General features: G+C 33.1%; 1 protein-coding gene across 1 annotated transcript in view; it reads right to left on the bottom strand.

Moving 5' to 3' along the window:
- Positions 1-1,981: 1,981 nt before the first annotated feature.
- Positions 1,982-18,030, bottom strand: part of CCDC172 (coiled-coil domain containing 172) — a 43,158-nt gene continuing 27,109 nt past the window's right edge. Inside the window, exons 4-6 of the mRNA XM_068547451.1 lie at positions 17,189-17,354; positions 2,451-2,552; positions 1,982-2,088 (exon numbers count right to left, since the gene is read on the bottom strand). Of these exons, the coding sequence (XP_068403552.1) occupies positions 1,982-2,088; positions 2,451-2,552; positions 17,189-17,354 (375 nt within the window). The remainder of the gene's footprint in view (positions 2,089-2,450; positions 2,553-17,188; positions 17,355-18,030) is intronic.

Raw genomic sequence — 18,030 nt, 5'->3', positions numbered from 1 at the left:
ATTACAAAAGAATTTCCATAATATAGACAGAATAAAATATGCATCAAAATTTTCTAATTACAAAAAGTAGAAACAATAAGTTCATAGAGATGAAGTATTAATTTTTTGTAATTAATTTTTTGTAACTTTTTGTAACCAGTAATTGCCTTCTTACTGGTTAAAGTTTAATAAAAGTAGAAGTACAATTATAATAACTTCAAAATAAAACTGGTTCTGAACTGGGGACAATTTTGCCCACCCGTCTCTGCCCAGGGGACATTCAGCAATATCTGGAGTCATTTTTGGTTTGTCACAACTGGGGGTGGGTGGTGCTGCTGGCATCTAGTTGGTAGAGGCCAAGAATGCTAATAAATATCTTACACTGCATAGGACAGCTCTCCCACAGCAAAGAATATCCTGACCCCAAATCTCAACAGTGCCAAGGCTGAGAAACCCTGCTATAAAAATAGCATCTATACCAAGAGTAGTTAAACCTGAAAATTTAAGATAAAGGCAATTACTATAGAATTCAGTATACATTTGAACACACAGACGAAAAAGATTATTCTATTCCAAAATTTAGGGATAAAACCAACTTAATTTTGGCCTTAATGATGTTCAGTAAATATATCATTTCTTGCCATCATTAGCTCCTTGTTATTGCACTAATTATAAGACTGATGGCCCTCTTTTCTAAAATCTTTACACTTAGTATTTTGACTCTGCTGTTCACACTTGAAATAACTTTTATGGAACATACCAGAAGGGAAACTAAGCTACACATATTAAAGAATTTAAAGTGGGAATTGATAAATATTGGCATTTCATTCAATAACTGCTAAAATGCAAAGAATGGACTAGGTATATTGATTGATGTTTCTTTCTATCCAAATTTCCTTTGTCACCATCTGTGAAGGAAAAGCTCTCTCTAACAGACTCTGTGTGTTTAATTTTAATCCAGGGCAAATTTTTATGACTGAGTGATAAACAAAACTGGAGTTCATATTGGAAGCCCCTTTACTACTAACTATAATGATACCAGTGGGCATTACCATTTTTAAAAGCGTAAAAAAATCAGTGAGCAGACTGTCATTACAGAAACTCATTCTGCATCAAACATATCACACAAGAGATTGATATTTCATGCTTATAAAACTTAACATAAAATTAAATTGCAGATATTTTCTCACAATCTACTAAAATTATGGCCTAAGGCAATACACTGCTAATATGAAGCATTTGTTCAGCTCTAGTGGACTTATTTCCTATATGATTTACGTGAAGGAAGTCTTCATTTGCCTCTACGTAGATTTGGTAACGAGGTTTCTGTTTCTTACATTAAATGTAGAAAGTATAGGAAGTTCTTTAAAATTAAGCCAGCAAATATAACACTGAATTATTAATAAATAACAGTGAAATTAATAAACTGGGGGGGTGTTCTCCTTTGGTATATAATTATGTCATTTCAAACCTCAGCTATTCTTTCATTATCCAAATGCATTAAAAAAAAAAAAATCTAAAAAAAAAAAAAAAAAAATCTAAATATTCCATACAGAAAATACATTTTCAATCTTTAGGCCCAAAACCAGAGTGACAGATTTCAAGTAAAATAGTAGACTGTGTTTTTTTCCCCTGAAATCTAGAAGGACAAAAAATAATTTCAATCATTTCACTCCAGAAAGTTAGGATAATAAAAAAGAGAGTCGTGGAAACAATACTATATCTTAATCTGTTAGGATATGAATAACTCTGAGACCATGAGGTATATGAAAAGATAAAATTGATTTCAACCTTATCAACCTGATGCATCGTGAAACTTATGTGTAGCACTTTCTAGCCAGTAAAGTGTTTGCTTATTAGTATGTTTCAGAATACACATAGAAGGAAATAATTTCTTAAACGAACTCAAAAAAGAAACAACTGTGCGTTTAGTTTTATGCTGAAATCTACTTGACAACTTGGAAAATTACCAGATTTTATACCAAAGTATAATAGGCAATTCTTACCTTAAGCATTCAGCATCATTTTGAGGCTTTTCAGTGATTTTTATTTTTTCTGCCTCTAGGTACTTGGTAGTACAAACAGCTTCTTTTTTTTTATCTTCAAAACCTAAACAATTAAGAAAATTCTTACAATCTTTAAAAAATTAAACATAAAGGTTATCTTTATTCATTCATAAGAACAATACTCAATTTTGGTGCTTCATGTAAAATATATGTATTAGTGATTTTTATTTTTCTACTTTAATGTAGCAAATAAAGGCACACACAAAAAAAGATCTTAACAAAATTTGTGACATAAAAAATACCAGATCTAACACTGATCAGTTCAGTGCTTTACCTGTTCCTTTTTTACATCAATAGCAGCACTATATCCCAATAGGTGAATACATTTTGAAAGAATAATACTACCCTATAGTAGATATATAACAATATTCATCAGCAAAATAAACTAACTCATAAAGGTAATACCTTTAAGCTCTCTCTGCAAAGTAAATAATTCTTGTATCAATTCACTCTTTTGTTTTTGAAGTTCATTTAACTGGCCACTATCATGTTCCACTGACTTCATTTCTAGAAACAAATAGACAAAAACCAAAAAACATATTTTAACTATTTTAAGTTTTGCCTTATGTATGTCAGGAATGATTAACTTTTTCTTGTGTAGTAAAAATTTAAGCAGTATATGGTCAATTTTAAGTCCCAACAGCTTCCCTTGGCCACTAGGAACTGTTTCTTAATAAACTGACCAGGATTATTTAAGCAACAACTGGATACAAAAGAACAAGTTAGTTGAGGGTTAGACTGCTGAAAGAGAATTCAAAATAGTGTCATATTACTAAGTAAAACAAGCTTCCCAATGAAATAAGAAAACTCTACTCTCTTTTTGGTTACCATGAACAATGCTGCTATGAACATTCATGTACAAGTTCTTATGCAGGCATATGGTTTCAATTATCTTGAAATACCAGGGAGTGGAATTGTGGGTCATAGGGTAACTCTAGGTGTAACATTTTGAGAAACTGTCAAACTGTTTTCCAAATTAGTTGTATAATTGTACATTTCTACCAGCAATGTATGAGGTTTCCAATTTCTCCACAGCCTATCCAACTCTTATCTACTCCTTTATTATAGCCAGGCTAGTGGCATCTCATTGTGGTTTTGATTTGCATTTTCCTAATTATTTTGAACGTCTTTCATGTGGCCATTTGTATGCCTTTTTTGGATAAATGCCTTTTTAAATACTTCGTCCATTAAAAAAACTGGGTTTTCTTTTTATTGTTTAGTTGTAAGAGTTCTTTATATATTCTGGATGCTAGTCTCTTATTAGATACATGATTTGCCAATATTTTCTACAATTCTGTGGGTTGTCTTTTCACTTTTTTGATAGTGTCCTTTGAAACTCGAGTTTTAATTTTGATGAAGTCCAATTTATCTATTCTTTTGTTGCTTGTGAATACCTAGAAAACCATTTCCTAATCCTAAGTTATGAAGATTTACAACTGTGTTTTATTCTAAGAGTTTTATATTTTTAGCTCTTACATATAGGTCTTTGATCTGTTTTGATTTAGTTTTTGTGTACAGTATGAGGTACATGTCCACATTCATTCTTTTGCATGGGGATATCCAGTTATCCTAGCACCTTTATTTAAAAAGACTATTCTTTTGCAAATGAATTGTCTTGGCATATGTGTAAAAATCAATAGACCATAAACGTATGGGTTTATTTTTGGATTCTCAATTATATTCCCTTGATCTATATGCCCATACTCATACCAGCACCTGTCTTGATTACAGCAGCTTTGTTCTAAGTTCGAAATCAGGAAGTGTGAGTCTTCCAACTCTGTTCTTTTTCAAGTTTGTTTTGGCTATTATTGGTCCTTTGCATTTCTATAAATTTTAGGGTCAGATTGCAAAAAGCCAGCTAGAATATTTGATAGGGGTTATATTGAATCTGTAGATCACATTTGGGAGTGTTGCCATCTTAACAATATTAGATCTTCCAATCCATCAACTTGGGATGACTTTCCATTTATTTAGGTCTTCTTTAATTTCCTTCAATGATGTTTTTTGTAGTCTTGAACTTTTGTTAAATGTATTCCTAAGTATTTTACTCTTTTTGATTGTAAATGGAATGTTCTTTAATTTAACTTACAAATTGTTCATTGCTAGTATATAGAAATATAATTGATTTGTATATATTGATCTAATATCCTGCAACCTTGCTGAACTTATTAGCTCAAATAGTTTTCCGGTGGATTCCTTAAGATTTCTATACACAAGATCATGTTATCTTCAAATAGAGATAGTTTTACTTCTTCCTTTCCAGTCTAGATGTCTTTTAATTCTTTTTCTTGCCTGATTGCCCAGGCTAAAATCTCTAGCAAAATGTTGAATAGAAGTAGTAGTAGTGGATATCTTTGTATTTTCCCAATCTTAGGTGAGGAATTTTCATTCTTTCATCATTAATAGCATTCGCCATGGGTTTTTCATAGATACCCTTTATCAGGTTGAGAATGGTCCCTTCTATGTCTACTGTATTGAATTTTTTTTTTTTAAACCATGAAAGGGTGTTGGATCTTGTCAAATGATTTTTCTGAATCTTTGATTATTTTTATCTTTTATTTATCTCTTCATTATATTCATGGTCTTGAGTATATTTATAAGAATAATTTTAAAAGTCTTTCTCTGCTAATTGCATTATCTCTATGATTTCTAGTGGTGTTTCTATTGACCTAATTTCCTCCTTGCTATGAGTTACAATTGGCTTTTTCACATGTATAGTGATTTTTGATTGGATACTAGACATTGTGTTCACTATTTTCTTGAATGTTTGAATTTCGATCTCTTCCTTTAAAGCATGTTGGTGCTTGTTATTTAGCAGGCAGTTAGGTAACATGATTAAGTCCAAACCCTGCTTTTAAGATTTTTTTTAAAAGAGTGTGTCCAGAAGAGCCTTAAGTCTAAGGCTAATTTAACCTTGCTATTAAGGCAGGACTCTTCTGTTTAATGGGATCTTTCTATTCTGACAGGATGGAACATGAATGTCTCCTGTGTGAGCTCTTAGAATTGTTGACCTTATGACTCCTCAGCAGTTTTTCTTCACTCAGCCTAGTGGTTTTCCCGAATGTATGCACAGAGTAATATATAGCCAAAGGCTCAAAGCAACCTCTATGAAGATTTCTGGAGGTTTTTGTCTGTGTAGTTCTTTCCTCTCAAGTACATTGTCCTGAAAATTTCAGCTAACTCAGCCTCCCTGAACTCCAATCTTTGTTTCCTCAACTCAGTCAGACCACTCTGCTTTGCTTAAGTTCCCCCTCTCAGTCCTGCTGTCAAAGAATTGCATCCAGGTACAAAGCTAGGGTAATCATACCTCATGTGTTTCCCTTCTCGTAATCATAGTCTTGAACAGTCTCTTGTCCTCAATATGTAAAAATAGTTTTTAATATATTTTCTTCAGTTCTAGTTGTTTGTGTTGTGCTCCTTCCTGATTATAAGTGAAAGTTCTCCACATACTATTTAAATTATCCTTTTACTTGTCTATCTCCCATAGTAGACCATAAGCTCCTTAAAAACAGGAGCTTTCATTTATCTTTAAACTCCAATTCTTGTACAGTGCTTGTCATAACATATACAGAACACACAGCATGTGCTCAAGAGAGTGTGCTGAACTGAACTCAAATCATATAATTGAATTAAAAATTTTTATTATCCATGTTTTTGTCAATTAATTTAAAATGAACAGTTCTTTGAAAAAAATTAATAAACTCACATTTATGCTTCTGCTCCTTTAATAAATGAATATTTAAAATATAAACATAACTATATACTAATAATTAAGAGAAGTATTCCAGGATACCATTACAATCTTTAAGAGATTTAAAAAGTGAAACAATATTTTATTCATTATTAACTGATTTATCAGACATTCTATGATAAAATGATAAAATATCTTTGTAAAACTTGGGCAAGAATGATAGAGAAATTTTGGACTTAAACATTCCTGAGGTAGAGAATGTATTATTTTTCTTAGTCCTAACTCTCTAGGCTAAATGGAAAAGGCATGGTTCCAAGACTGTTTCTTCCCTCCCAAAAAATAAGACAAGTGCATCAATTCCTTATGACACTTACACAACAGAAAGAATAAACACAATGTTTGTGGTAATAACTTTTTTCCCACTTTTCTACTGCCTCATTTTAATTTTGTTATTACTTTTATTTTTTAGCTTTATTGAGGTATAACTGATGTGGTGATAACTTTTTACTTCCTTCCACTGCTTAAAATCCAAGAAGTTCTAATCAAGCTAGGTTTTATGGCTATGAATATTAAACCAAATTAAGACAATGAAAATTCATTCCCATCTTTTGACATGTGAGTTTTCTTTCTCATATAACTGTACACACATTGCCTATCTTTAAAGAATACTAGCAAGCAAGGTGTGTAATATGCTTCCTCTTATCTAACATCCAAGAAAAACTGATTCACCAACTGGAAGAAATAAATAAGAGGGACATTTTGAGAAAAATGTTGTGACAATCATTATAGTCATTATTTTGAAGCCAAAAGTGATGGACCCTTTTATCTATGAATTATCAGATGTTCAAAATAAATAAACATTTATTAATTTCACAAATATATATTGAATACCAAATACCAATACTTCTAGGTGCTCAGGCCAAAAAAACTTGGAGTCAACTGTTAATGCCTCTCTTTCTCTCACACCCCACATCTAATCCATCATGAAATCCTACTTGTCCATCTTCAAAATTTATCCAGAATCCAAACACCTCTCACCATTTCAATTGCTTACAGTCTTAAACTAAGCCATCATTATCTCTGGTCTGGATTACTGCCACTTTTCCCTGAGTTTCTGTTTCTGCTTTTACCTCCATTAAGTGTGTTTTCAACTGAGGCCAAAGAAATCCTATTAGCATATGTGAGACCCTTCACTCCTGTGCTCAAAATTCTCCAATGACTTCTGATCTTACTTGGGTAAAAGCCAAAGTTTTTCGAATGGCCCACAGGTTTTAAATGATCTGAGTTCTTTTTCTTTAGTTTTTATTGGAGTATAGCTGCTTTACAATGTTGTGTTAGTTTCTACTGTACAGCAAAATGAATCAGCTATACATATACATATATCCCCTCTTTTTTGGATTTCCTTCCCATTTAGGTCACCACAGTGCATTAAGCAGAGTTCCCTGTGCTATACAGTATGTTCTCATTAGTTGTCTATTTTATACACAGTATCAATAGTGTTTATGTGTCAATCCCAATCTCCCAATTCCTCCCACTCCCCCTTTCCCCCTTGGTATTCATACATTTGTCTCTATTTCTGCTATGCAAATAAGATCATTTATACCATTTTTCTAGATTCCACATATATGCATTAACATAAGATATTTGTTTTTCACTTTCTGACTTACTTCACTCTGTATGACACTCTCTAGGTCCATCCACAACTCTACAAATGACCCAATTTCATTCCTTTTAATGGCTGAGTAATATTCCATTGTATATATGTACCACATCTTCTTTATCCATTCATCTGTCAATGGACACTTAGATTGCTTCCATGTCCTGGCTATTGTAAATAGTGCTGCAATGAACACTGGGGTACATGTGTCTTTTTGAATTATGGTTTTCTCAGGGTATATGTCCAGTAGTGCGATTGCTGGGTCATATGGTAGTCCTATTTTTAGTTTTTTAAGGAACCCCCAAACTGTTTTCCACAGTGGCTGTATCTTGTCACCTCTCTGACCTCACGACCTCTCCTTCTACTCTAAAGACATTAGGCTCTTGGGACTTCTCTGGTGGTGCAGTAGTTAAGAATCCACCTGCCAATGCAGGGGGCACAGGTTCGAGCCCTGGTCCGGGAAGATCCCACATGCCGCGGAGCAACTAAGCCCATGCACCACAACTCCTGAGCCTGCACTCTAGAGCCCACAAGCCACAACTACTGAAGCCCGCGCACCTAGAGCCTGTGCTCTGCAACAAGAAAAGCCACCACAATGAGAAGCCCATGCACTGCAACGAAGAGTAGCCCCTGCTCACTGCAACTAGAGAAAGCCCGCATGCAGCGATGAAGACCCAATGTAGCCAAAAATAAATAAATAAAAAATAAATAAATTTAAAAAAACAACAACAACATTAGGCTCTTTGTTTTCCCTCGAAATCAGATTAGGCACAATCTCCCTTTGTAGGCTTTATATCAGCTATCCTTCTGTCTGAAATGCTCTTCCCCCAGATATTCATTTGGCTCATTCTCTTACTTCTTTCAGGCTTTATTCAAAACACACCTCATCAGTGAGGCCTTCCCAGGACATCTATGTAATATTGTAACACATACACATGCACGTCTGTGTGCACACACACACACACATACACATAAGGTATCCCTAGAAGGTGGAGAACCACTAGGTTGTGCAGGGCTGGCAAAACAAGTTGAGGAACTTGGTTTGCTATGTTTATCATGATACTGTAAAACATAATGTAACTACATTAAGAGGCTCATAGTAATAGTCCAGAACTAGTAATTCCTTCTAAAAATATATGGGTGTTAATATCTTGGCAACTTCAAGGGGTAAGAATAGCATCCACATCTGAAGTTAAGAACTAATAAATCAAGGAAGATATCAGGCAGTGGAAAGAAAACGCTAAGTAGCAGAAAATAATAAAATAGCTATGGAGAGACGAAGATGAAGATTATTCAAAACCCAATGTAACTGGCTGACTAACCAAAGTTATGGTCTAAAAGCTCAATGGGAAAGGTCAGAGGGGACAGCCAGCAGCAGAAGGAAGAGAGAAGAGGAAAATCAAGTATCAGGAAATAACAGATATGGTGGTACAAACTAGAAAAGGGAATGGAAGAGCAACCACTGACGGGACAGAAGACAAATGGAAACCAAAACTGCTCTGAGAAGAAAATGGCTCTAGTATATGCTTAAAATTTGAGTAACTCCTTTCTCCACCAGCACCACCAGGGAGAAACAGTCACCATAAACAGTTTCACAGGTGAATTCTTTTGAACCTTGAAGGAGTTGATAATTCTAGTATTTACATTTTTTCCAGCTGGAGAAAGAAGAAAGCTTTTACATTCTTTCTGTTAAGTCAATACAACACACACAAAAAGATTAATCTCACTTATAAATACTGATGCAAAAATCTTAAAGAAAACATTAGAGACCACAGCTAAGTAAGGTTAATAATAGGATATTTATTAACAAAGTTCACTATGTTAATAGATTAAAGTGGGAAAAGCATATATGATCATCTCAAAAGGGGGAGGGTAGGGAGGGAAAGACAAAAGAGGGGAGAGAGAGGGAAGGAGAAGAAAGAGAGAGAAGGAGAAGAAAGAAAGTTTCAATCTGGTGTCATGATTAATAGTAAAACTCTTTCTAAGCTGGAGACAAAATCCAGAAGCCATAATGGAAAAGATTGATGAAGATGACTGCAAAAGTTTAACATTTCTATATGGCATTCAGACATATGCAGACACACACAGAGACATATACATACATACTATAAGTATAGTCAAAGGTAAACAATAAACTAGGACACGAATTTATAACACATGACACAGGGCTAACTTCATTAATTTACAAAAAGCGCATATAAATCAGTAAGAATAAAAATACATAAAGATGAACAAAGAATATTAACAGATTGTTCACAGAAAAAGAAAAATATAAATGGTCAATAAATTCAGATAAATTCAACATAGTGCAAAATCAAAGAAATGCTAATTAAACCAACAATGAAAATAACATCTTGACTTGTCAGATTGGCAAAGATTAAAGTCATTGATAATGCCCAGATTGGTAATGGTAGGAGATAATAATTTAGGAAAACAGGCACTTTCCTATGCAGTTGGTAGGAAAATTAATTCAGTGCTATAAGGAGTGTAATTTAGTATTAAGTCTCTTAATATTTCCCTTTGGTTTAGCAATTTCATTAGTAGATTTTTACCACACAAATACATTCACAAAAGTACAGATAACATACTCAGATTATTAGAGGCCCTTGTTGTTGTTCATGTAGGTTTTTTCTTAATTTTTATTTTTATTTTATTTTGTTTTCTTCTTGAATCACCACCAGTCCCACCACCTGTGTACCGTTGCCCATCTTCACTGGGAATTCAGTTTCTTTCTGTAATTTTCAACTCTACCTCCCTACTGGCTCCAATCCATCAATATTTAAATATGTAAGAAAAATGAAAAAAGGACATTCCCACTTTCCCACTAAAAACCCTCCCCTGACCTCACATCCTCCTGGGTTACTGGACTTTCTATCTTATCTGCAGAGAAACTTCTTCGAAGACTTATCTATGCTCATGGTCACTATTTCCTCTCCTCACTGCTCAACTCATTACAACCCGGCTTCTGCCCTTCTTCTCTAATTACCTCAATCTGTTGCTTTTCCTAAAGATCACCAGGGACATCCAACTGCTGCTTCTTAGTCCTTATGGTTGACAGTTTGGCAGCTTTGCCAAATATTCTCAAATACAACCTCAAATACTCTCTCCCCTAGGTGATCCCAACTTCACAGAGCAATGTATCCTTTCTTGAATGTGCCTAAATTTCTCGAAGCTCTTTCTCACACTCTGCTGGCTTTCTTCCTCTTCTTGAAAGTTGTGGTGTTACTCAGGGTTCTAGTATTTTCTTTCAATACACTCTCCCTGGGTGATTCCCCAAATTTAATAGCTCTAGCCCAAACCTCTCTCTGAGCTCTTAAGTTAAATATCTAACTATCTGACATCTAGACCCAAACCTCTCATTTGGCTAATCCCTATGACACTTCAGGTCTCAGTCTGAAAGTCACTTGCTCAGGTAGTCCTTCCTTAACTACCTAGTCCAGGTTAGGTTCCCTTACATGTTCTCATATCAGTTTGTACTTCTCTTTTTGAAGCAGTCATCGATTTATAATTATCTCATTTATACTGTTGGAGATAGAGCATTAAACAAAACGAAGTCCCTGCCATTATGGAGATTAAATTTCATATGGAAACCCTAGAGACGTTTTGAAAGTATAAAGAATGAACAGTATCAAGCACCATGAAAGCAAATCTGTTAAAATAAATTCATATTTCTGGAAGAAAGAACACAAAATAGGGGGCTCCTACATTATTTGTGGCATCAAGGACCTTTTTTCTCTATCATTTTTATAGAGGAGTAATTTACATAAAGTACATACACTTATAGCACACGATTTCATGAGTTTTTACCATCATATATACTGTGAAACCACCACCATAATCAAGAAATAATAGATTTCCATAATCCCCCCAAATTCCTGTGCCCCTTTGCAGTTCATACATCCCAACCTAGGCAACCACTGATCTGCTTGTTGTCACTTTCTGATTGCTGTCACATAGTTTGCGTTGTATATAGTACGTATTTTTCTGTGTCTAGCTTATTTCACTCACCATATCATTCTGAGATGCATCCATGGTGTGTGTCAGCAGATTTGTTATTTTTATTGTTGAGTATTCCATTGCATGGATATACCAGTTTTGTTTATCCATTCTCCTCTTAATCTTAATTAACCTCTTAACATTTAAGTTATGTTCAGTTTTATGAATAAAGTTGCTAAAAACTTGGTGTGAACATATGCTTCATTTCTCTGGAGTATGTTTAACTTTTTAAGAAACCGTAAAACAATTTTCCAAAGTGGTTGTATGGTTTATTTTACATTCCCATCACTACCATATGTATTTCAAGTGCTCCATATTCTTGTCGACATTTGCTATGATAAAGCTTTTTAATTTTAATTAAGTGAATATACAGTGATATCACATCATGGTTTTAATTTGCATTTTCCTTTTGACTAAAGATATTGAGTGTCTTTTCACATGGTCATTGGTCATTAGTATATACTCTTTTGCAAAGTTCAAATCTTTTCCCCCTTTTACAATCAGTTTTGTTGACTTCTTATTAAGTTGTAAGAGTTCATTATATTCTGGATAATAGTACATTGCCAGATATGTATACTGCAAATATTTTCTCCAAGTCTGTGCTTTGATTTTTCATTTTTAAGTAGTATTTTTATATTTATTTTAAGTCCAATGTATTTTTTTCTTTTACGGTTTATGTTTCTGGGTCCTATTTTAGGCATCATTGCCTATTCCAAGATGGTGAAGGTTTCCTACTACGTTTTCTCTTAGGAGTTTCATAAATTTAGCTTTTATGTTTAGGTGTATGCCCATTCTGAGTTGATTCTTAATATGGTGTGAAGTAAAAGTTAAGAATCATTGTTTTGTAATAGATGAATGAATTTCCTTTACCCACTGAATTGCCTTGCTACCATCGGTGAAAATCAGTTGACCATATATGCATACGTCTATTTCTGGACTCTTTTCCATTCCAGTGATCTATGTGCCTATTCTTAAGCCAATGACACATTATCTTGATTATTGTAGCTTTTTAGCAATTTTGAAACCAGGGAGTATAAATCTCTAAATTTTGTTCTATTTTTTAAAAATTGTGGCTATTTTAAGTCATTTGTATTTCCATATAAATATTAGAATCTGCTTGTCGAGATTTAATAAAATTTAACGGGACTTTTACTGAGATTCTGTTGAACCTAAGATCCATTTGAAGAGAACTGACATATTAAAAAAATTGAATTTTCCAATCCCTGAACATGGTATATCTATTTATTTAGTTCTTCCTTAATGTCTCTCAGTAATGCTCAGTTTACAATGTAGAAGTCCTGCATGTCTTCTGTTAAATTTGTTCCTATGTTATTTTTTGATCCTGTTTAAATGGCATTTTTATTCCATTTTCCAATTGTTTGCTGTTAGCACATAAAAATTCAACTGATTTTTATACATCAGTCTTGCATTACTTTATTGACTTATTAATTTTAGTAATTGTTTTGTAAATTCCTTACTATTTTCTACATAAACAATCATGTAATCTACTAATAGAGGCAATTTTATTTTTATTCTTTCTGATCTGTATGCCTTTTTTCCCCTTGTCTTATTGCAATAGCTAAAATGGCTAGGACATCCAGAGACATGTTGAATAAAAGTGGTATCAATGGGCACCCTTACCTTATTCTCAATCTTTGTGGGAAAGTATTTAATATGTCACCATTATATATGATGTTAGTATTCAATATTTCACCATTAAGTATAATGTTAGCTGTAGGCTTTTCATACAGGATACTTATCAGATCAAGAAAGTTCCCTTCTATTCCTGGTTTTCTGAATGTTATACAGAACTGTACAGATCCACTTACCAGGCCCCCTTTCCATTTCTTTATGTTATAGTTGTCATGTATGCATATGACATACATATATACAAATTGCCTCTACATTCATTATAAACTCCACAAGACAATATATTTTTTGCTTTAAGAAATCATATGTATTTTTAAAAATTAAGAGAAAACATAGGTACTTATATTTTATTTGCCATTTCTGTATATTTTAATTAAGATATGAGTTTGTCTCTGGTGTCATTTTTACTTCTATTTGTAGAGCTTCCTTTAGCATTTCTTGTTGTTCAGTCATGGTGGCAAAGAATTCTCTTAATTTTCCTTTACTTGAAAATGTCTTTATTTTACCTTTGTTTTTGAAGGATTTTTCACTGGATATAGAGATTTACTTTTCTTTCAACACTTTCATTATTCCACTATCTTCTTGACTTCATGGTTTCTAGTGACAAGTACACGGTCATTTGATTAATTGCTCCCTGTTTTCAAGATTTTTTTTATCTTTGGCTTTTCAACAATGTCACTATTATTATGTCCCTAGGCATGAATTTCTTTGAATTTATCTTGTTTGGATTTGCTGAGCTTCTTGAATCTATGCATTAATATTTTTCAGCAAATTTAAGACATTTTCTGCCATGATTTCTTCAAATATATTTTCTGCCCCATTCTCTCTCCTCTCTCCTTCAGAAACTCTAATTATTTGCATGTTAGACCTTTTGAAATTGTCCCACAGGTCCCTGAGTTTCTATTTTTTTGCTTTGTTTTGTTTTGTTTCAATTTTTTCTCTCTTCTTCAGATTGGGTAACTTCTATTAATCCAGCTTTATGTTCATTGGCTCCTCTGTCAGCTCCATTCTGCTATTAAGTGGCATTTTTATTTCAGATATTTTTCAGTTCTAAAATGTTCATTTGATTCTTTTTTACATTTTATATTTTTCTGCTGAGATTACCTAGCTTTTCATCTATTACAAGTGCATTTTTCTTAACTCATTGAGCATAGTTAATAAAGCTGCTATAAAGTTTTTAACTCCAATATCTAGATCACTGTGGTTTTGGCATCTCATTATTTTCTTTTGACATTAGGTCATGTTTCACTGATTCTTCACAGGTCAAGGAATTTTGGATTGCATCCTGAACAGTGTGAATATCATGTTGTGGAGATTTTGACTTTTTTTTAAATAACAGCCATCCTAAATGGGTGTTAAGCAATATCTCATTGTGGTTTTGATTTCCATTTCCCTAATGACTATTTAGGTTGAACATCTTTTCATGAGCTTACTGGCCATTTCTTTGGAAAAATGGTCTATTCAAATCCTTTGCCCAGTTTTTAATTGGGTTTTTTTTGGTTTGGTTTGGTTTTTTTGGTGTTGAGTTATGGTTTTTTTTTAATATTCTGGGTATTAATCCCTTATCAAAGATATGATTTGAAAATATTTTATCCCATTCTGTGGGTTGTGTTTTTACTCTCTTGATAGTGTCCTTTGATGTACAAAAGATTTTAATTTTGACCAAGTACAGTTTATCTATTTTTTCTTTTATTGCCTGTGTTTTCAGTATCCAAGAAATCATCACCAAATGCAATGTCATGAGGTGTTTCCCATATGTTTTCTTCTAAGAGCTTCATTATTTTATTTTTTAAGCTTACAACTTTGATCCATTTTTAGTTAATTTTCATACATAGTGTAAGGTAAGGGCCCAACTTCATTCTTTTGCATGTGGTATCCAGTTTTCCCAGCAGCATTTGTTGAAAAGACGGTCTTTTCCCATTGAATGGTCTTGGCACCCTTATCAATCATTTGACACAAGGGTTTATATTTGAGCTCTCTATTCTATTCCATTGTTATATATGTCTGTCTTTATTCCAGTATCACACTGTTTTGATTACCATAGCATTTTACTAAATTTTGAAATCAGGAATTTTGAGTCCTCCAACTTTGTTCTTGTTTTGGCCATTTGGGATCCTTTGGGATTCCATACAAATTTTAGGATGGGTTTTTCTATTCATGAAAAAAATGCTGTTGGGATTTTGATAGAGATTGCATTGAATCTGTAGATTATTTTGGATAATAATACCATAGTAGCAATATTAAGTTTTCCAATCCATGAACATGGGATATCTTTCCATTTATTTAGGTCTTCTCTAATTTCTTTGAGTAATGTTTTATAGTTCTCAGTGTACAAGTCTTTAATCTCCTTGGTTATTTTTTTTCCTAAGTACTTTATTCCTTTTGATGCTATTATAGGTGGAATCTTGAAAGATTGCTCTTTGCTAGTACATAGAAATGCAACTAATTTGCAACTTTGCTATATTTATTAGCTTAAGCTGTTTGTTTTGCTAGTTTGTTTGTTTTTTTTTTTTTTTTGTGGAATTGTTAGGTGTTCTACCTATAAGATTATGCCATCTGGGAACAGAGATAATTTTACTTCTTCCTTTCCAATTTGCATGTCTTTTGTTTCTTTTTCCTGCCTAACTGATCTGGTCAGAATTTCCAATACTATCGTGAATAGAAGTGGTCATATCCATGACTTTTTAAAGAAAGGTAGTTTTAGAGTATCTCCTAAGGTTAATACCTATTTAAACTTGTGTTCTACACCTGTGATCATTAAATAGCAGTAAACATGAATATTATCTAAGGGACTTAAAAAATTATGTTCCATATCCTGATTCAATAAATCTGAGATGAGACTCAAGCATTTAATATATTTTTTTAAAACTTCCCAGATGTGTGCCTATGGTTAAGAACCTCTGTCCTACACTCTCTACCCGAAGTAATTTATCTCTGAGAACCTCATTTCCTTCATCTATAAAATTAAACTAATTAAAAAGTATAATCCCTATATTAGTAAGGGTTTAATTATGTTCCCGGTAGCATTCTATGTACTTAAATATTATTTCATTGAATCCTCACAACAACCTTGTTAAGGTCGTTATTATTATCTTCCGTCTTTACAGATGAGGAAACTGAGGCAAAGAAAACTTAAGCATCTTGCCCCAAATCACATATTACTCTCTGCTGGTTCTCCCCTTGCCCTCTTTGACATCTCTGTCTCATTCTTCTTCTCTTCCTTTCCTTAAATGTTATGCTTTCCCAGTTTCTGTCTTTGGTCTTCGGTCCTCCTCTATGTTCCCTCTACAGGTTCCCTTTGAATTATGTCACCAACTCCTCTGTATTCCCAAACCCAATACTCTAGCTCTGATCTCTCTTATCAGCTTCACGACCAAATTTCCACCTGCTACCTGGGCATTTCCACCTGTTTATCCCACAGACATCTCCAACTAAAACTACCTGAAATAAAACTTAATCTTTTTGTCCAGAAAAGGCTATAGTTCACCTCCACCTCTGCTCTTCCTCCTGGTACCATATTCTACCCAATCTCTTAAGTTTGAAAACTGTGATTCATGCTTGACTTTCTATATATCCGTTTACATTAATCAGTGATACAGTCCTATCATTCTTCCTAAACATCTCTTTTAATTCATCGTCTCCTCTCTTTGGTAACTTCTTTAGTTCAGGATCTTATCACAAACTGCAATAACCTGCATACTACCTGTTTCTGAAATGAAATTCTCCCCACCTCGCTGTGTAACCGTGTTTCCTAGTTTAAACTGGATTGATGGTAAAATGAGGATCACAGCAACAGTATTACCCTTATTATAGCTTCTATCACATTTTACTATAAACATTTGCTTATGGATTTGATCCCTTCACTTTTTAGTTTTACATCTCCAGGACCTAAAAGAGTAGTTAACACATAACAGATAGTGAACAGATTTGATTACTAAATAAATGACCAATGCTCATGTCACATCTACTTCTAAAGAATTTGAGACTGCTCACAATAAAAGATACATACCATTAAGATAAAAGTAAAAGAATAGCTATGCAATAACCCAATTTACTTATGAAAAAGTTAAATTTCTGGAAAAACCATTAATTCAAAATAAGTTATTTTCAATAATATCAGATAAATGAGGTGGTACTATGTATTCATACCCATTTTCAGAATGTTTGCCTCGTTTTCTAAGTCAGATATTTGAATCTTGACATTTTCTTTCACCAAAAGCTCTCGTTTCTTTGTTATATCATACTCATTATTGAAGTCTGTAATTTCCTTAATAAATTTTTCTTCCTCCTCTGTCACTTTTCTCTTTGTAGCCTCCTGAAAAATGGAAACAAAGGAACAAATATAGGTGTTAATTGCAACAATATTTTTCCTTAGTGATTTAAAATGCAATCATTTGGAAATATTAACAACAAAATAGAAAATTATACTTCCTGGGATTAAAATGCTGTACTCCTCCAGCAATATTAATTAAAAAACTGAAGTTATTACATAGTAACAACCAACTATATTCATGTGAAAGATTTACCCTTAATGTTTTAGGACAATTATTGAGGTAGAAATTCTACCACCCATCATTATGTATGCATTTGTTTGTGTATTAAACTTACAGCCATATATGCCATTTTTTCATTGCAAAATGGGTGGTAAAATAATTAAATAACCAAAGTTGAAAATGAAAGTCTACACACAAAGGAATTACTGTCTTACAGGATAAAAAAGAAAAACAAAAAAGGAAATCCAAGAAAACCTTTTAAAATTTAGACAATGAAGGTAAAATTACATATTCATTTCAAATTCAGTTCTAAATAATAGCTACATTTCATGAAATGTCAACGTGGAGTAGAAATAAGAATTTACAAAAACTTTAAACAATGCTAGTACCTAAATTTTTGACAATGGTAGAACCTAAACATTACTGCATTTTCCTAGTTTTTTTCTAAGAAATGTAACTAATTGTGAGCTACATTTGGAAACTGGCCATGTCATTCAT

The sequence above is a fragment of the Eschrichtius robustus genome, chromosome 7, assembly GCF_028021215.1.
Source record: "Eschrichtius robustus isolate mEscRob2 chromosome 7, mEscRob2.pri, whole genome shotgun sequence".
In the NCBI taxonomy this organism is placed as follows: domain Eukaryota; kingdom Metazoa; phylum Chordata; class Mammalia; order Artiodactyla; family Eschrichtiidae; genus Eschrichtius; species Eschrichtius robustus.
This window is presented reverse-complemented; position numbering and strand designations above follow the sequence as displayed.